The 21,344-nt window shown below is 35.2% G+C and overlaps 1 protein-coding gene across 1 annotated transcript in view; it reads left to right on the forward strand.

Annotated features, from left to right (window-relative positions):
• TRPM1 (transient receptor potential cation channel subfamily M member 1) overlaps positions 1–21,344 on the forward strand; it is a 191,495-nt gene that overhangs the window by 154,602 nt on the left and 15,549 nt on the right. Inside the window, exons 21-26 of the mRNA XM_044665395.1 lie at positions 1,362–1,490; positions 3,085–3,336; positions 5,467–5,659; positions 10,149–10,293; positions 13,887–14,089; positions 15,353–15,485. Of these exons, the coding sequence (XP_044521330.1) occupies positions 1,362–1,490; positions 3,085–3,336; positions 5,467–5,659; positions 10,149–10,293; positions 13,887–14,089; positions 15,353–15,485 (1,055 nt within the window). The remainder of the gene's footprint in view (positions 1–1,361; positions 1,491–3,084; positions 3,337–5,466; positions 5,660–10,148; positions 10,294–13,886; positions 14,090–15,352; positions 15,486–21,344) is intronic.

Raw genomic sequence — 21,344 nt, forward strand, 5'->3', positions numbered from 1 at the left:
TTTTTGTTTCAATGGGAAGAGGAAGAGGAGTGGAAGGTAAAATAGATTTTTAATTTAATTGAAAATAAATAAAAATCATGTCATGAAATGCAAAACATACTAAGGAAGAATGTTACTTTCAGGGTACTATTCATATCTAGTACTAGAAAAACTTTAGAATAGCAAAAGCACTCAGATCCTATTAACTTCAATCAAGATATCTCAAAATCATTATTACAACATAATATAGTAAACTCTAGGGATGGAGGGCAGGAGTATATGTAGCTCTCATTAGAAAAAAAGACAAAATAAAATAACATGACTATTATATTCTAATGAACAAAGGGCTCTATAATTAGGCTTTCCTTATCATATCACCAGTGATGTAACTAGATAGGCAAAACTGCACAACTCAGAAATTCAAAAGGCTTCAGGGCACAAAGTATTTTTAAATTCTCTAGTATACCCCTATACAAGCTTGGGATGAGACTGAGTCTGGTTCAGCATGGTTTGCTTGTCAATACTCTGATCCAGTCCTCTGATGAAGTATTGATGTATGTGTGGGGGATGAGTGCTCCTTCCATTCACCCTTTCCCATTCATTCTTTCTTCAGTTTTGCCCCTTCTAAGTCCTTAGAACTTGCCAGATGTTCTTTATGAGGCCCTGCATGCTCCTCAATGGAACTTTTCTGTACAAAAACAGATGGTGTTTGACTAGACATTCTGAAGAGCCATAACTAGGACTGGACAACCAATCTTTTTTCTGGGTCCCAAATTTAAAGGGTACTGATAGCATTTAAAATTTTTCAGTAGTATAGAAATAAAACAATTAGTGATTTACAACAGGAAGCTATGAGAGAGCAAGCTGGGAGGAGAACACTTCTGCTGACCATCAACCATCTCATCCTCTGCCTCTACTTGGGCGGCTGCCCCAGTGGTAGCCACTCTAGCAATATCCTTTGATACTGTCCTGGGACCTCCATCTCCCCTCTGCTATGTGGTATGCTAATTGCCCCACCTCAACTGAGGATTTGTTTTGTGCCCATTGCCTGAGATGTGGTCTAAGATACTTACCAGGGAAACAAAAATTCCTAGTTATGGCTCTGGTGTCTAGAGTAAGCAATGAACCATTTCAATTTCCCCAGTTCCAAGACATCACTGTGCAACAATACAAAAAGGGAAAAAATAAGAGAATGGAATTCTTCAAATAATATAAACAAGGTTCATTAGTAAATTGCTGGGAATTTTATAGTCAGTCCTATAAACTTTATGGTCACTTGGTATATCCTTAAGGATCAAAAGGTCCTTATCTCCTTTTTCATTCAAAATGAGAGGGTTAATGGATATTGTCTTATGAGTTTTCATCTTTCTCTTTTTTTAAAGATATCCTATCTGGGCTACCTACTGCTATTTAATTATATTATTTTGGTGAGGATGGAACGATGGCCCTCTGTCCAAGAATGGATTGTTATCTCCTATATTGTGACCCTTGCTTTAGAGAAAATAAGAGAGGTAATTATACTAAATTGCTTCCCTAATCATACTGGCAAGGGTCCTTGAATTCAAATCTAGTTTGAAAATTTTTATTTATTTGCTTGTTTGTTAAAGTCCCCAGTTATCTCTCTCTCTCCTTTCCCTCCCTACACTAGAGAAGGCATCACTTATAAAAAAATGTATACATAAAACTTTGTCTTGAACATTTCTATTTATCAGTTCCTTCTCTAGAGGTAGACATTCACAAATTATTCTTCAGGCAATATTTCTGTTACTACATATAATGTTCTCTTGGTTCTACTTATTTCACTCTTTATAATTTCATGTAGGTCTTTCTATATTTTATTAAAATCAACCTGATTGTTATTTCCTACAGTGTATTCTATCACAACCAAAAGCCACAATTCCCCAAATGATGGGCATCCCCTCAATTTCCAGTTCTTTGCAACCACAAAGAGATCTGCTACAAATATTTTAGAACATATAGGGTTTTTTTCTTTTTTCCTAATCATCTTAGGAAATAGACCTGATACTGGTATTGCTAGGCAAAAGAGCAAACACAATTTTCTCACTCTTCAGGCATAATTCCAGACTGTTCTCCAAAATGGTTCAATCGGTTATTAGTGTCCCCATTTTTCCACATTGCTTCCACCATATTGTTTTGCCCTTTTATGATTTTAGCTGATCTGATAAATGGGAGAAGATATGAGTTGTTTTGATTTGCATTTCTTTCATCAATAATGATTTAGAACACTTTTTTATGACTGTCTATGGCTTTGATTTCTTCATCCAAAAACTGTGCATATCTTTTGACCATTTATCAATTGAGGAATGGCTAATTTTATTTTTATTCCAAAGAGCTAAAACATGTAACACATTTATGTCCAAAGTCTCCCTATGGAGTAAAGACTTTTCTTAAGAAGATCTGTAATTTTCAAGTATATTTATTAATTTATTTAAGATTTATGATCTGCCTATTCCCAAGAGCATTTGAACTTACAAATTAAAAAATTCAATGCAAAATAACATATTTAAGGATATTATAGTCTAACCTCATAATTTTACATATGAGGAGCCTAAGATTCAGAACCATTACATCTGAAGTAAAGTACAAGATGTGCCCAAAGTCATGAAGTGACAGGACAATTCCTGTCAGCTATAATATATGATGAACCTAAAAAAATTCCTAATTATAATATTTATATGAAATTGAAACTTAGTAAGGAAAGAAGACTCAGGGGACAAAAGGATCATAGATCTAGAGGCTGAAGGGACATCTGAAAATCTGTGCACTCTCCTTATCTGGAAATTTTTATACATATCTATCAGTCTGGTATAATAGAATGTAAGCTCCCTGATATTAGGGAATGTTTCACTTTTGTCTTTGTATCCCTAGCCCCCAGCAAAGTATTTGGCACATGGTAGGTTCTTATTAAATGCTTGATTATTAAGTGAATGAGAAAATATATCTACTGGATTACTGGAGGTTTTTCCAGACTTATAATTAAATGAAAGAAAAAAAATAAGCCCTTCTGATGTGTTTTTGGGACCATTCCTGTTTTTCCTTTTGATTTGAATTCAGTCATTATATCTTTGGCTTTTGTGTTTTCAGATATTAATGTCAGAACCAGGAAAACTCAGTCAGAAAGTGAAAGTCTGGCTTCAGGAATACTGGAATATTACTGACCTTGTGGCCATCTCAGTGTTCATGATTGGGGCAGTTCTTCGCCTTCAGAACCAGCCATACATGGGCTATGGCAGAGTAATCTATTGTGTGGATATCATCTTCTGGTACATCAGAGTCCTGGATATCTTTGGTGTAAACAAGTACCTGGGCCCCTACGTTATGATGATTGGAAAGATGGTTAGTATCTGTAAACTTTGACTAACCAAATCAATTTTTGTCAATGGATTTTTATTGAATAGATTAGGCAGCTGACTTCTATAGGTTCTTGCCTTTGGTTTATATTATTTTCCTACTATAAGCATTTTCTTTTGTTTTAGCATCATGGATTTACTGCATACTCAAACCAATCAACATATATAGCCATACTCTGTTTTGCAGGAAATATTTCACTCAATCTTATAAGGGATATAAAGAATTGTAAGATATGTCCCTTTTCTCAAGAATCTTCCCATTTGCTTAGAAATTATGAAAAGTTCAACAAAAACAAGATATCTAAACAAAAGTTTTATGATGGTGATAGATGTCACAAAGCAATACGTGATCAATATATAGTATTCTACACTTTACTGAATAATTTTTCAGCAAAGTTGACTATAAAGGAAATTTATTTAAATTCTCCTTATCAGTTACTTCCATTTAAAAACTATAAATGCATTTCCAGAGGGGGAAAAAATCTCCCAATAAATAGAAATGAAAACTTTCAGTTGGAGACTGAGATTGTGGCAATCCCTCATTATAAGCTAATGGAGACAAGGTATTGAAAGGAATGGAAGTTGTGACTCAGGAGATCCATATCCTGGACCTAACACTTCCTCCCTATGTCAATGTGGGCAGATCTCTTAAACTCTCTGAAACTCAGGCTGCGGTAAATACTACCTACCTCATAGGGTTGTTGCAAGAAAAGTGCTTTCAAAACCTTAAGGTGCTATATTAATATGAATTTGTATTAATGTAGCATAGCAATTCTCACTTTTGTTGTGGACTTCAAGGAGGTGTTCACTGTTTCTATGTGGCAGTATGGTACAGTGGGAGTTTTCTCAACTACAAAATGACAGGGTTAAACTAGTTGACCTCCTAGGTTCTTTCTGGTCTTGGTTCTATAATCCTTTGCCATATCTTCAGCATTTTGCAACACTTTTCAAATTCTGGCATTTTTCTTCATTTAACTTCTCAACCATATACACATCTTTACCTCCATATGATATCTATGATACCTAGAGATTCCTGTATTCTGAAGCCACAGATCCTGAAGTTTTGCATCTCTCCCTTTCTTGGTGGATAGTTTTCTATTTATAGTAGAACTGGGACACAATACCATACTTCACAATTAGGTGCCATCATTTCTTGACAATAATCCAGCCTAAAAACTGAGGCCACAGATTATGTAAAATGAATACTAGTGGTCCACATGATTATTTTGGTAAGTAAAAACTTATGTGTTTACTCAGAATTATAGTCATTGTAAGATGACCAATTTTTTTCACACCTTCATTATTCCTATCCCAAATTTGTTGTTGCCAAATTCTGATGAGGACTTCTACAGCATATCTTACTTTATTACAATGGATTCAGGAAATCTGCTTTGGGACCAATTCTAATCAAATCTACTATGAGAACACCCTACAGTTTAAGTTTATTTCATGTCAGGGCATGAAATACTAAACCAAAGTATATCACCAAACCTTCTCTATGAGTGATTTAAAAAAACAAACAAATAAAAAACTACTCATCAAAGTAACTCCAGAAGGAAGAAAACCCAAACACCAAATTTCCTAGTGAATCTTTCAACTTCTCGCAGAAGAAACCACTCTGGACTAGAGAAGATGCCCTAGGTTTATTCATACTTGACTCATTCTTGAGATAGCCCTAAACTAGGAACCATATAGCACCTTAGTATTCAACCAAAGTCTGATCACCACAAACCAGTCTACACTCTTATTTTCCTTCTCTTATATAACTTTAGTTTTCTACTTATGCTACTCCTGATTTTACCTTCTAAGCTCCCATTTTGTCTATTAACCTCTCCTTTGAGAAGCTGTTGTTGATCCTAGAGGAACTGAGAACAGGGGATAAGATGATGAAGTAAGTTAGTTTCTGGAACCTAAGAGGAATGAGGACAGGAGAATAGGGTAGAGTAAAGGAAAAAAGTAGCACAGTGAATGTGGTGGGTAGAAGGAGAAGAAGCTGCTACCATTTTAATATTGAATAACCTCTAATTGGTGTTACATTGCATGATGTGGGGTTGAGTGAGAATAGATTACATGTGGTCCTTGACTTGATAAATGAATGCCTATTTTTTCCATGCAGATGATTGACATGCTCTATTTTGTGGTCATCATGCTGGTTGTCCTGATGAGCTTTGGAGTAGCCCGACAAGCCATTTTACACCCAGATGAAGAACCTTCTTGGAGACTAGCCCGTAACATCTTCTACATGCCCTATTGGATGATCTATGGAGAGGTGTTTGCAGACCAGATAGACCGTAAGAGTAGACTTCATAGTAAGATTCTGTTTTCTGTTTCACAGGCAGATGATCATATCCAAATTAACAGAAATGACTGTGTTAATTTGGAAACCATGTATTTTTCAATTCTTTCGCATGGGATTGAGTTATTTTAGGGGGAAGAAAGGGTTATTTTCAAGTCTTTCAATTTCTGAATACTTTTTTTTCCCTTCTCTCTAAAAGCTCATTATAAAATTCTGAAAGATTTTCTCAAGCCCAGATCTGGATCTTCAGAAATAATCCAGGTGGCTTACTCAAGTCTCAGTGCTCCTCATCTTATTTGTGTCAATTCAATTTTCTTTCAACCTTACAAGATTTGGTTTCTCCTACAAAGTGAACTTTTTGGGTAGAGAGGACAAACAGGATAACTGGGGTCTGTTATCCCGCCTGTTTCAATGCTAATTCCTATTTCCTTCTATTAACTTCCTCCTAATATCTCATTATCGTGTGGAAGATAATTATTCCAGATATCTGTGAAGTTAAAATTTTCCTAATAACTATGTGATGTGAACAACATCACACTATTATATCACCTCTTGTCATCATTTGTGGCTTGATCAAATTCATTCTTTTTAAAAGCTTTTAAAATGTCATCTCAGGAATAGAACAAGTTTAGAAGCATATAAGGATGGTTATTGTAAGTACATTAGTAAATTGACAAGCCAGAAAATGGCAGTCAAATTTTCTTTTATAAGAATACTTATTTAGGCTGACATACAGCTACTAGTTCCTTTACTAAAGGTGACATTCAATGTTGGTTTTTTAATGCAGCAATGATCTTTTTTAAAAGAGGGAAATAGGTCAAGTTGTCATTCATAATTTCCCAAAATTGCATTGACTATGGTTTTAGATTGTCTGCATAATTATTATATGAAAAATTGATGTATTGTGTATTTATGTGTTGTGTTGAAAAATAATTCTTTTTCATTTTGAAGTGATCATCTGCCACAAGTACTGTGCATTTAAAGCTATTTTTAATTGTTGAAATTTTATTGTTATTTCTAATATTTGGAATACATGCATATTGAAAAGATGGATAAATGTTTTACATTATTTACAATATTTCTCAAACTACTGTTTCAAAGAACCTATATACCATATTGACATTGCAGATTTTTAATTACTTTTCTAACAAAACAGTTTCTTTATTGTCAATCTTTTGTTTTCATTTTATTTTGAATTGTCTCATTGTTTTCTCTTCTTCCCCCTCTTAAAAAACATTTTTGCTTTCGGATTGCTGTGTAGTCTATGCCATGGAAATTAATCGTAAGTTTGAAGGAGAGGAGGTGATGGTTTTCATTTAATAAAATGTACTCATTAGCCTTTTCCTTTGCTGAACATTGACATTTAAACATAGCCCTTACAAAGATTACAAAGTGTCATTTTTATTTCCCTTTTGAACTTTGGAGGAAAGCAAATCATTTTAAATGATATCATTGAATATTTTTCCCATTAACAAGTAGGTGTTCTTTAGCTCTATAGAAATATGAACTTGAGGAATTTAAAGATCATCCAATCCAATCCCTCTCACTTTATATATAAGAAAATTGAGGTTCTTCAAGGTCAAGTAGGCTGCCCAAAGTAACATAGCAAAGAAGAGGGAGAATTGATCCTAGAACCTGGGTTTCCTGATTTCTAATCCCATGCACTTTTCATATTACTATGATACCACTTGATACTACATAAAAAATAATAATTGGGTCAGGTAGGATATGCTTGGAACATTCAACTAACAAATCACTCATTGTTTTGTGAATGAGTAGTCTCTGTCCTGACTCTGTCAATTAAGTGCTGCAGATGATTTTAGAAATGGAAGAGACCTTAGAGGCTATAAAGTCCAACCCTCCTTTAACAGATAAAGAAACTGAGGCCTAGAGAGATTAAGTCACTTATCAGGGTTGTGTGGTTAAGTGTCTGAAGCAAGATTTGGTTTTCCTGATTTCAATTCTAGTGCCCTATCTACTAAGCTTTTGGCTTAATGTTATGGCATGGTAATAACAGTTTTTAAAAAATCAGTACCTTAACTTTAATTTTACCAAGGAACAAGCAAACATTGTAAGAGAATTCTATTATCCTATGTAAAAAAAATTTTTTTGGTCACATGAAAATCATTGTTAAGAAATCTGCTAAAATCTATGTAAATTATACCTGTTATAGACCCCTAATCTAATGTTCTAGTAATAAAAGAAAATAAAATTGGTCATTCTTGACCTGTTCTTGACAAAGTCATATTGATCCTTGGTGATCATTGCTTCTTTTTCTGGGTATTTATTACCATCCATTTAATAGTATTTTCTAGAAATTTTCCAGGAATTTAAGTCAAGATCAATGGTCTATAGTTTACAGGCACTGATTTCTTCCTTTTAAAACAAAAAGGGTAGTTTGTTCTTTTCTAATCCTGTTGTACTTCTCTGTACATAATAGAGATCTACAGTTTCACATATATAATCCTCTTTTTTCTGTTCTACTATGTGTGAGGAAGTGCCTGTTTTATTAAGTGTTTAAGTTCAGAATAATAAATTTTTAAAAATAAACTAAATCTAGGGGGGAGTGGGGGGGCGAAGGGGAAGGGAGGGGCATGAATCATGTAACCATGTTAAAAATGAATATTAATAAATGTTTGAAAAAAAATAAATTAAATCTAAACTGACCAATGAGTTACATTTGTATCTTCAATGGTCTCTTTAAACAATCCCTTCTTTACTTCTTCCTTAGAATGATTTCTTAGTGAATTTAGAATTTCATTCCTTAAAACTTTCCCTTCCCTCCCGAGATGACTTCCTTTGAAAACCCTTAAGTCCATGGCATCTTATTTTTCTCCTGGTCCTTTCAGATATGTCTTCCAAAAATCCAGGGTGTCTATCAAATTATGTCTATTTCCTTTTCTTTTCTATCACAAATTTTAAGGTAGAATTATTCACTTTCCCCCAAGATTCTCATCACTTCCACCCCAACAACCAGTTCTTCTTTGTTGGTGAGAATGAGATTCAGATTAGAGTCTCCTTTTGTTGATTCCCTCATTTTTTGAGAAATGAAGATATGATGAAGATAGGCAAAGAAATGAGTAAGAGTTCTGATTAGTATGTTACCTGAACTCCTTTATTTCCCGTGGGCTGTATTAGACTCCAATAACAATATTGATCATCCTTTCTCTACTGATTTTTCACTGTAGTAAGCTCTATCATGCTTCCCTTCTCTAATTCCTGTATTTGTTCACATGAATATATATTCTTTTTATTTTGTTCTGTTTTGTTTTTAAACCCTTACCTTCTGTTTTAGAATTAATACTAAGTATTGTTTCTAAGGCAGATGGATAGTAAGGGCTAGGCAATTGAAGTTAAGCATGATTTTGCCCAGGATCACACAGCTATGCAGTGCCTGAGGCCACATTTGAACTCAGGATCTCCTGTTTCTAGGCCTGGTTCTCTCTCCAGTGAGCCACCGAGCTGCCTAATATAAAAAAATAATTTTAAGATTATTTTAGTTTATTATTAATTTAGTAATATTAATTTAATTAGTTAAAAATTAAATGTAAAAAACTTTTTAATAAGATGTACACTTCCATAGTAATATTCTTTCAAGGATCTCACCTCACCAAGTACCAGTGATTTCCATGAAGACAATTGCCTCCTTGTATTAGAGTTTATATAAGAGATAGGGAGCTGACCTTGAAACCAGAAAGACCTGGGTTCAGATCCTGCCTCTGATGTCTACTGGGTTTATGCCCCTGCATAAGTCACTTGCCTTCTTAGTGCTCTAAGCAAATATCTAAAACTGTAAGATGCAGAGGAAGTACTGACCTGCATTGAGAGAGGAACTTCAACCGTAAGTTCCTTGTATCAGTGAAATCATAGGTTTAGTCCCAATTCCACAGTGGCTTGCACATTATAGGTACTTAATAAATGTTTGTTCAATTGAATTGTATTACCTATCATATTATTATAGGTTTTAAAACTTTAATGAGATATACAAATGAGTGATGATGCTGATAGAGCATTTAAATATTTAATTATCCATGGATGTTTCCCTTTTATTCATACATCTCCTTGACGACCTGATCAGATTTAGATATGGAAGACTAACTTAAGATTTTCATGTGTATTTCCTTTTTGCAAATTGAGATATTTACCTACTCCACATCATATTACCTCCTGAATGCAAATTCTAAAAACTCAACATATTGCAGGAAGAGTTAATGGTCCAGTTGTTATTTCAACCAAAACATCCAGGGAGTCCTTTAGCCAGCCTCCAGACTCCAAATTACCAGGCTCTATTTGCCTATATTTAAAGTCATAGTCAGATCCTGGAAATGTTTTCCCCAAAATTTTTCTCCATTTCCAGAAGAGCAGAGACAGCATGCAAATAAATATACAATATTTTGTTACAGAGAAGAACATTTCACACAAACCTAATCCTTGAATTCTTTTTAAAAATATTGTTTTGAAAGTATAGTGAACACTAAAATGAAAAATGTATCTTTCTTTAGCTCCTTGTGGAGAAAACCTGTTTGATGAAGATGGTAAAAGGCTTCCTCCCTGCATTCCGGGGGCCTGGCTCACCCCTGCTATCATGGCTTGTTATCTCTTGGTAGCTAATATTCTCTTGGTCAATCTGTTGATAGCTGTTTTCAAGTAAGTAAGCTTTTTTTGGAGCTATGTGATCATTTCCATATCATTTACTTTTGGAAAGGGTTTCCAGTTTAATCTTGGAGTCTCATGATCTCAGGGCAGCAAAATGAGAATTTCATCGTGATTTTGGAGATGGATGGCATTTCTGCATCCTTATTAAGCAAATTCAATAAATTCACAGATCAGGAATGAACCCTTAAATAAATTGAAGTTTAATTTTTGGTTAGTGTTTTGAGACTTTAAAACATACTTTAATCTGAAATGTTTTCTTAGATAAAGGCCTCCTTAAGACAGATATTTGAATAAGTTGTGCTTTCAGATTAATTAACAGAAGTACCCTTTGTTCTAATGTGGAGAAGGCAATATTAATTTTATGAGTATTTGGTTCTGTGAGCTTATATAAGGATATGTGTCACCTCGATCTGTCAAATGCAACATAAATATTCAAGAAAAGAAAGGGACTTAAGTTATTTTTGTAAATGGTCATTTTAAAAAAAAAACTGGGTCATTTGAAAGACTTCAAAGTTGAATATATTATGCAGAGCAACACTTAATAAAATGGTACAGAAAATAATAGCAATAGTAATACTATTAATACACACAGTACTTTAAGGCTCCCAAAGCACTTTCTTCACAATAGTCCCAGGAGAATGATAAAAAAAAAATTATTAGGTATAAAAAAAATGATCCAGACTTTGAGCATGAATATTCATGGAGTAGGGGACAAAGAACTTAGCACAAAATCTTGTGTTGGCAAGAGCCTTTCAGATCATCTATTCCAGCTTCCTTCTGTTATAGATGAGAAAACTGAGGCACAGAGTTTGGGTTACTTGTCCAAACAAGAAATTATAATCAACAGACTAGCACTAGAACCTAGGCCATTGTTCTTTTCTTTTACAGCAAGCTGCCTCCCCATGCGAGGTAAAATGGAGCTAAATTCATAGCTATATAAAGGGGAAAAACTAGTTAATTCAATTGATTCAGTTTAAACTAATCAACTAGGATTTTTAAAAATTATTTTAAAAATTGTTTAAACTAGTTATTTGACCAAATTACTGATTCAATTTAATTTATTTAGCAAACATTTATCAAGCACTTATGATATATAAATCCATCAAGATGGTCAACCCGATAATGTACATAGAAAACATTTTGATTAAACCTTTCTGAGCCTCTAAGAAAGTAATGAATAACTATCAAATAAAATTAAATGCAAAATACTTAAATGCATAAGTGGAATTTTAGTGAAGAACAGGTAGATAATTCATGATGTAAAATCCTGTAATCATTCTTATTTGACTTGGGAAGATATATTTACATTTGAAGATGTGTATACATATATATATATATGTATATATATACATATAATACACACACACATTCTCCTCTTTAGGCAGACCTTTATAATGTGGATTCATTCTTTACAGGGCATTCATGCTCCGAAACACCAGTATTCTTTAGTTTGCTCCAGTATTGTTGTTTGAGTACCTCTGTTCTGCTGAAAATTAATAACTTTTAAAGCAAAATAATATAAAAGTCTATCTCAAGAGAAGTTAGGAGGCTGAACAGCTAACAGTTTACTCCACCTTCAACTCTTCTCATAATCTCTACATACTGCCAGGAATGAAAGGCTCTATCTTTCAACATTATATATTCCTTCATCTCCCCCAATCAAAAGTGTCAATTGAAAAGAGTGTGACTATATATAATTGTTGGTCTTCTCTGGTCTGAGAGGCCATAGCTTTTACCTCAAAGGCCTTCTCTTTGTATTCTTGTCTGAACAATTTTTTAAAAAGATACCACTGGTGTAAACAAAGTATTTAATCAGATTTCTTTATTAAGTAATACTTAATTAAATAGCACTTAATTAAGCAGATAATGACATAATGACATCTACTTCAATTAAGTTGATAACAATGTCAATAAAAATTTAAGAGAAAAGCTTGCTAAGGGTAATTTACTATGGCTAAATCAGAGTAGTTTTAACTGCACATTTATTTTTAAAAGAAAAAAAAGGCTAATGTGTTAACTCTGAAATGTGGTAATGCTCTGTGATGTAACCATCTGCATGTTAGAGGCTTAGAAGCCTGGTGCAGAGAAAAGAGTGCCAGATTTGTAGTTGAAGATATTGGGTTCAAATCTCAGCCCTAACATTTTTTTTTCCTTTTTATGGCTTTGGGCAACAACAATAATAATCTTTCTGATCCTTAGAGATTTGGACCAGAGGGTCTTTAAGAACCCTCACAGTTCCAAACTGATTCCTTCAACCTTGAAAACTCTGCCACGGATGTGGTATACAAACATTTCAGAAGTGCCATCACAGATCAAACTAGGGTGAAGCCACAGTAAAAGCAGGACCTTATAGGAGCCAGCATCTTCCCGAGGCATATTTCCTCCCTTGCTGAGCCTCATCTCATTCCAGGGGGCCTTCTTCTCTCTCTTTATCTACTTAGAAACTTTGTGGTGTCCTAGAATTTAACTGCTACTCACAGTGGTGACACCTAGTTAAACTTACTTTGTCTACCCACCCCAAAATGACTTCTCCTTGGCTACAATAATTGCAGGTTACAGCTATGAGCCCCAACACATTTCTAATTGATTCTTTCTTTCTATCTTACCACACCTCTAGCTCAGCATTCTCTTACATGTTGTTCTGGTATACAGAATCGACATCAAAGATTATAGGTGCTGAGACATCTAGGTGGCTCAGTGGATAGAAAACCAGGTCTGGAGATAGAAGGTTTTTGGTTCAAATCTGGCCTCAGATACTTCCTAGATGTGTAACCCTGGGCAAGTCATTTAATTCCAATTACCTAATCCTTACTGCTCTTCTACCATGGAACCTATTCTTAGTATAGATTCTAAGACAGAAGGTAAGGGTTTTAAAAAAAAAAGATTTTATGTGCAGGAGAAAGAAGAGAAAAAAGTCAAGAAATATCACTCTTAAGAAGTAGCAATGATAAAATTTCAGTGGTAAAATTGTCTTTGAAGTAATATGCAAAATATGCACACATTTTATGAAAATAAAATTAATTCATAATAATTTTTGTATTAAAAAATATCCTAGCGAATGTCATTGATGATAACTACAGTAATCCAAAGATCTAACAAGTATCAGACACATTACATGATAATGCAGTAAGGTTTTAAGTATGGAACAAATTCACTATTGCCTTCAGTTCTGCAATGCTGCTAAATAAGCATCAACTTAAGGATTTTAGTGAGATATATACATGTATTAAAATCTTTCACAAATACTTCAGTTTTACCATTTTGCATAAAATGGCACTCATCTACTATCTGAAGTTTTTAGATGAACCAAAACAAGTCATGTGGAACATATTGCTCATGACTCATCAAATAAATATCTAATTGCAAGACATGTGGAACATATTGCTCATGACTCATCAAATAAATATCTAATTTCATACTACTTTTTTTTTTATTTTATGAGCTTTTTGTATAGCTTGCACAATAGGAACCAACAAAGAGGAATGCAACTATCAGTAAACACATGTTCTCTCTCTCTCTCTCTCTCTCTCTCTCTCTCTCTCTCTCTCTCTCTCTCTCTCTCTCATTTCTTTTTCTTTCCTCAGCAATACCTTTTTTGAGGTAAAGTCAATATCCAATCAAGTTTGGAAATTTCAGAGATATCAGCTGATCATGACGTTTCATGACAGGCCTGTCTTACCTCCACCTATGATTATCTTGAGCCACCTCTACATAATCATCATGCGCCTCAGTGGTAAATGTAGAAAAAAGAGAGAAGGGGACCAAGATGAACGGGACCGGGGATTGAGTACGTAAAGGATTCTCTCTAAATCAATGCAGTTTTTCCCATAAACAAATTCATACTCAGGCTATTGAGAATGTTCTAATTCAATATACTCAAAGAAATGTTGTTTATTTAAATACATAAAAATAAAACACTTTTTAGGTTTTCTAGTCCTGCTATTATTCTTTTCACAATGTTATCCATCTTGTGTTTATCAAAGTTTAAACTGTTAAAAAGTATGTCTCAAGGTACTTAATAAAAATAAAGAGGGAAGTTACTGAAGAGAGCTGATTTTAAAAGAATTTCTTCTCTGTATAAATCTAAGATGTTGGTATCTGTGCTTCACAAAAATAGTTGAAGATAAACAATTTATGAAGTGCATGTTTTCCCTTTGATTTGTATTTGAATTTTATTTTTCTTAGTAATATAATTTTATGAGATTTTCTTTCAAATGACCTATTTTGTTGTGGGTACAGGTTGCTGTTGTTGCATATAAAGTCTTTTATTAGAGGTGAATAGAAAGTAGGAGAAATTCCTTGTCAGAAGAACCTATAAAAAACAAAGCAAATAAGAAAAAGAATAAAATTAGTTTCTGAAAATAGATAAGAATCTTGTAGGCAAATTTGAATAGAGTCTAAAATTATTCTAATCTTTATGTACACATCAGGGTCAATCTAAACTCACTATTATCAGATGTGGGAAGCCAATAAGAGAATAGATAAAAATCTGAGACTCCTCTTTTATGATCCACACCTTTTCTTATTGAAAAACATTATAGCCTTCTAGGAAAACTTTAAGTTCTTAGTAAACCAGCACTTAATGAGTTAACAGCCTTTTTTCACTCAGCAGAGTAAAGCTGCAGCTATGGGTATATCTCTCTAACTGCTCCAGGCATCCCAAGGTCACAGAGTGGCAAGCTCAGGCAAAATAACTTTTAGATAAAGTGAGGCTCATTTTTAACCTTGAGACTATTTCTCATCTGGCATTATCTTCATAAGAAAATTCTTTGTAAAACTACAACTTTATTGTGCTTTGATGTGACATAATTTATGTTTCTGCGCAAACGCGAAGTTTCGGGGGGGGGCAGGTTCTTTTGTGTGAAATGAGTCTTGAAGTATATATAATAAACTCCATGCTCCTGGAGCCAGAGCTGGAAGCATGAGGTAAAAGACAACTCCCTTGTTCTGTCCTTATTTCCTTATCAACTAAACTGTCCTTATCAGAGATGATAAAGAGATCTCAACAATCAGATTTTTTAAAACACACCTTCACTTTTTTTTTAAACAGAGTTATTTCTTAATGATGAAGAACTTAAGAAACTGCATGAATTTGAGGAACAATGTGTGGAGGAATACTTTCAAGAAAAAGAAGATGAGCAGCAGTCATCCAATGATGAGAGGATCCGAGTTACATCTGAAAGGTGTGGAGTGAAAGGATTCCTATTTGAGTTTTTTCCTTTCTCTTTTGGAATTCTTTCTTAGATCTATTTTTGAGTGAATCAATCAAATAATTGATTGATATAATGAAATAATATTCATTAAACTTTTGGGCTTAACTTGTTTGCTATTCTCAATCCATGGCACACAACTTCAGAGAAATACAAGTTTATAATACAAATCAGAATTAATGATAGCATGGATAGTTGCTGTCTTCCATAGAAAAAAGGTGAATAGCTATAATTTAAGAGTCCAGAGTTTATTCTTTTCATTTCCCAATTACATACAATAACAATTTTCAACATAACATCCAAAATTATATGATCTAAATTGTCTTCCTTCCTCCCTTCCCTCTTCCGCCTCAGAAATGGTAAGTAATTTGATCTCAATTATACATGTATTATCATGCAAAACATACTTCCATAAGGGTCATTATTGTAAGAGAATAATCATATAAAACCAAAACCCCAAAATAAAACTGTAAATAAACTAAAATAGAAGATAGTGGGGGCAGCTGGGTAGCTCAGTGGAGTGAGAGTCGGGCCTAGAGGCAGGAGGTCCTAGGTTCAAACCCGGCCTCAGCCACTTCCCAGCTGTGTGACCTTGGACAAGTCACTTGACCCCCATTGCCCACCCTTACCAATCTTCCACCTATGAGACAATACACCGAAGTACAAGGGTTTAAAAAAAAAAAAAGAAGAAGAAGATAGTATGCTTTGATCTGCATTCCAACTTCAAAAGTTCTTTCTCTGAAGGTGGATAGCATTTTTTGTCATAAGTCCTTCAGAATTGTCCCAGATTATATATTGCTGAGAGTAGCTAAGTCTATCACAGTTAATCATCCCACAATATTGCTGTTACTGTAGAATGTTCTCCAGTTTCTGCTTATTTCACTCCACCTCAGTTCAAGTAGATCTTTCTAGTTTTTTCTGAAATCATCCTGCTTATCATTTCTTATAGCATAATAGTATTCCATCATTAACATGTAGCACAATTTATTCAGCATTCTCCAAATGATGCACATTCCCTCAATTTCCAATTCTTTGCCACCACTAAAGAGCTGCTATAAATACTTTGGTACAAATAGATCCTTTCCCCTAAAAGTATATTTAAAATGCACTCAACCCTCAATTATATGAGACAAATTTTAGTGGATCATGGGGTGATGACATGCAATAGTGCAGAATTCAGAAATCACTTATATCTGGCTTTGGGAAGTACTTTATACATATACATCTATGTATATATATATGTAATCTATTTTTCTTAAAATGAATCTATACAAACTCTGTCCAAGAAATTTAGACTGCTTATTGGAATGTCCCTCCCTAATTAAAAAAAGAAAAGAATACTATTGCTAGAGCAGTGGTTTACTTTTCTGTAATGGAAGGATAGAAGGATAAGAGCTGTGAACATTTCTAAATTCTAAATACACATTTTTAGGACCTTTAAATTTTTATTTGTTTCTAGTAATTAATCAAAGAGTAAGAGTTTTTTATTTTCACATTAGGAGAAAATACAATGAACAAGGTATCCCAAAGCATTGGCCTACTTAAATAGTCTTAAATTCTCCAGTATGGGTTTTCAAAGGAACTTACCCAGCAATCAAGAGATGCTTCAGTTCCATTGAAATTGTTTATTTGAGGCATTTATTTGTGTTCTCAAAAGAATAGTATTTACATTGTTGATACAAATGTATATTTATATTAGTAAATATGGCAAAGGGTGACCTTTTTTATAAGAATCTAATAGATATTCCATAATAGAAGACCCTAATCAATAGATCAAGGTCTATCACTTGATCTCAAAATTTTACCAATTTCTTCACCATCATCTGCTTATATTCTCAATACAGAAATAGGATAGCTGGCAGCAGTATCCATATTCTGGTTTGGGAGAAAGTAGACTCAACATGGAGTCACAGGAGCCAAGTGAATTTAAATCTCAGCTTATACTTCCTGCCTATATACTTACCTTCAACTCCTCACTGAGCCACTCTGGCACTAAGTTTTCTTATTTCCTCCCTTGTCTGCTGCCATCTATAGTACCTTACCCGTCTAATCACTCCATCCAATAGAGACAGAAGAGATGAATCAGAGAGGCCAATCAAGAGGGTCTATATTCACCAGACTGGTGAAGATGAGAATCAGAAGTAGTAAGGGGACAGGGTAAAATACTTTATAGAGAAAGAATAGAAAGGATCTCGGGCAACTAATGATGATTCCCTTAACAGAAATAATGAAAGTATTTAAAAGGGGTGGGCAGGGTAGCTAATATTAGGGAAGAGATATTGAGTTCAGTTTTAGGTAGGATAAGTTTTAAGTTCTGGTGGTATATCCACTAAGAGAGATACAGATGTGGTTGACATGGGACTGGAATTCAGAGAAATTAGATTTTAGGAGTCTGTTAAGTGATCATTGAGTCCACTGGGGCCAATGAGATCACAAAGGCAGAAAATCAAGAGAGAAGACTCAGTCATTAGCCTAGAGGACATAGGCATGTAAAGGCCAAAAGATAAGCAAAAGAGACTGAGATAGGAAGATAGGAAGAAAACCCAGATGAACAATATGACCCAAGGAGTGTGGTGAATTCAAGAAGAGAAGGTGGTCAACAACATAAACTACAAAAGCTAAATGAGGATAAGGACTTAGAAAAGTCTATTATATTTAGTAAAGTGAAAAGGCCTTTATTATTAGGAAAAGCCATTATTTTTTAGTAGCATGGTGGAATTTGAAGCCTAAATACAAAGAGCTAAAGAGAGAGCTGGTATTGAATAAGTGGAAAGTGTTTGTCTATATACCAGGCCTATCAGAACAAGCTCTCATTGTTGTTAGTAATGTCTCTCTACCCTGGCTTAGTTTTAAGTAATCTTGTTCATTATTCACATCCTATTTAGGGTTAGACTGGGGCCAATGAATTGCTCATCTTCCTTGGGCCTGATTAACAAGAGAAACAATTTTATTTCTTTCTCTTTCTGTTAAAAAGGCTTGGAGCAAATTTTCCACATTAATTCACATGGGATCATAAATGTGGTAAATGTTCTCTAGATTTTTAATAACTACAATAGGCTCATCTTCAAAAGGAGGAGTATTTTGCTGGAATCTTTCAATATCTTGGGGGAGGGGTGGTGGTGAAAAGTGTATGGTGTCTTAAGGACACCACATCTCCAGTTTTATTGAAGGTGGGGACTATAAGGATGGTATTGAACCTGTATCCTTACTTGGATAATCTCTTCTTAGTTATTGATAAAAGGCCAGTTGATTAGCTATTGAAGGTGAGCAGTTGTTACACTCTTGGGCCTAGTAAATTGACTGGCTGTAAAAAGTCTTGGAGACAGATATATAAAAATACCTATATTTAATATCTTAAAGTTGTAAGGAAATGAAAGATAACACGGTTTAAGGATAAGGGGTTCCCTAAAAACTATGTGGTCTCTAACTCTATCCACACCCAACTCTGAGGTCCTCACAGGCCTTCTTCTGTCTGGGAAACCATACCTGATCTTTCTCCTTATCTCTATCTTCCCAAAAATCTATCTAGCTAAGCCTATTTCTAATATCTTATAAAATAATATATAAATCTTAAAAATATTGTCTCAAAATGGTATTTCTGCAACTACTGTATTGCCAGTCTAGCCAAAAGTTGGTTCTGGTTGAGGCAGGAATGGCTACCTGCCTGGATAAGCCAAAGCCTGTCCTCTCTCTGCTTTCTTACAGAGATCATAAAAAAAGATCTTCTTTTCTTCTTTCTGTCAGTCTTTTTCACTTCAGCCACTGCCACACAGTTACCTCTCTCTTCCCAAACTGCCAATCTGGTATTCCCAAAGGTTTCACAGGGAATTTGCCAGACAGCTAAGGAAAAGCTGCCTTCTAAATCTTGCTTGGCCCAGAGAGTTCAGAGAAAGAGTCCCCACAGTGATGGTTGGAAACTCCCAACTCTTATTTGCACCTGAGAATTCTAGTAGCAGCTTTGGCTCCAAATTCTAAACTGGGTCTAAGACAGTCTAAAAGTTAAAAAATCCAAATATCTAATTTTACCCCTAATAATACTTAGTACTTCCCTTAAGGGGAATAGGCCTTTAACTGAATTATTTGCTATTTCTGCCTTTTGGATGGGTATTTGGGGTGCTATGGAGTAGGTAAGGGGAGGGGGAGGAGTGGGTGAGCTGAGAAGGAGGAGATGGGGAGGCAGGGTGAAAGGAACAGGGGTGGGGCTGGTGGTGGGGTTGTGGGTGAGAGAAGAGGCAGGAGAGGGATGAGAGGTGGGGGGGCAGGAAGAGGAGGGAAGGGCTGGGACAGGGGAGGAAGAAAAAGAGGCAGGGAGAAGGGAGATCCAGCATGGATGGAAATAGGGAAAGGAGATGCAAGGATTAAGGGGCCAGGGGAGGGGCCAGGGGAGACAGAGGGAGAAGTCAAGCAAGGGGGGTGTGAAGAGGGTGGGGATTGGGTAATGGGCATCCAAAAGCTGAACAAGAGAAGAGAGGAGGTAATCAGCTTGAGGCACTGGCTGGGTGGGCTTAGGTGGAAAGTAATCTTCCTTCTGAATCTTGAGATTACTCAAGTGTTTCTCAAGGTTGTCAATTTGAGTCTGCAAGTTAATCAAGCTAACTTTCTATTGTTGTTTCTTGAGGAGAAATAGATAAAGTATAAAATATCCCATGAGTGTAAGCACACTCAGGAACAGTGCTAAACAAAGTCATTCTGAAGCTATGAACTGTTAAACTCAGTAAAGTTCTCTAGGAACAAAAGCTGTTTCAAATAGAGAGGAAATTGTTCCCTTAGAGTCTGGGCCATAATTTTAAACACCATACTTAGACATGTCCCACTTAACTAGGTTAAAAATGGAGGGCAACTGAAAGGCTTTAGCCAAAGTTTAAGTTTTGGAGGGAAAGCAAGAAAAGGCAAAAAATTTCTCCCCACCCTCACAAACAGGAGCATGGAAGCTCCCCTGGGTTAGTTTAAAATCAGCTTGGAAACTAGATAGGGTTGGGGTTGGGCAGCGTGGAGGGGACTACCCTTGGTGTGGTCTGCTGTGCTACTCTGTGCACTAGGGGAGCACAAAGCATACTCAGTGGTTTAAGAGTCACCTCAACTCTAAGCTGGAAGTTCAAGTGGCTAGCCCATGCTTGAGACCTATCTGTTAGGGGAGAAGGGGTGTAGCTGCGCCAGGAGGCAGGGGGCCAGCTTCAGCTGTACTCAGTCACCCCAAGGGGATTCACTTTTCACCTTCCACGGAATCAACAGGTCAAGCAGCTGGGTGAGAACTGCCATAACCAAGGACACGATGCAGCGGGAAGCGGCTTATCTGTAGGGCAGATGGGCAGAACGTGAGAAGCAACAGGAGAGAAATGCATCTTTGTTCTCCCTATTCTATACTCAAAGGTTTTCTTAAAAGAAAAATAAGTATTCTTTTTTCAAAGTAGTTCACCAAAAATGTAAGATTTAAATTAATATCGCTAACCAAGTATTCATTTTATAAAGTTTATTAATAATCACTTGAAGTAGAAGAAATAAAAAAATAGAAGTTTAAAGCCTAATATTCTAACTAAAGTAAGACCTTGTATTGTAAATTCTCCTGTTTAGCTCTCAGCCAGCTTTAGCAGCTGTGTTCAAAGAAAGAGGAGAGCAGAGTGGGGTCACACCAAAAATTTATCCTCCATATACTCATGTAGCATTCACACACAGTGTACACATGCAAATGGGATACTGGGTAAGAGAATCTTTGGGAATTAACTACACAAAAGAAAAAAAAACGTAGATCATGCTTCCTAGAAAATTAGCAATGAAAGGGAGAGGAAACAGGTGAAATATGAGGAGAAATATTGATACTTCTATTGGTGGCTG

This window comes from Gracilinanus agilis, chromosome 2 (genome assembly GCF_016433145.1).
Source record: "Gracilinanus agilis isolate LMUSP501 chromosome 2, AgileGrace, whole genome shotgun sequence".
NCBI classification, from domain to species: Eukaryota; Metazoa; Chordata; class Mammalia; order Didelphimorphia; family Didelphidae; genus Gracilinanus; species Gracilinanus agilis.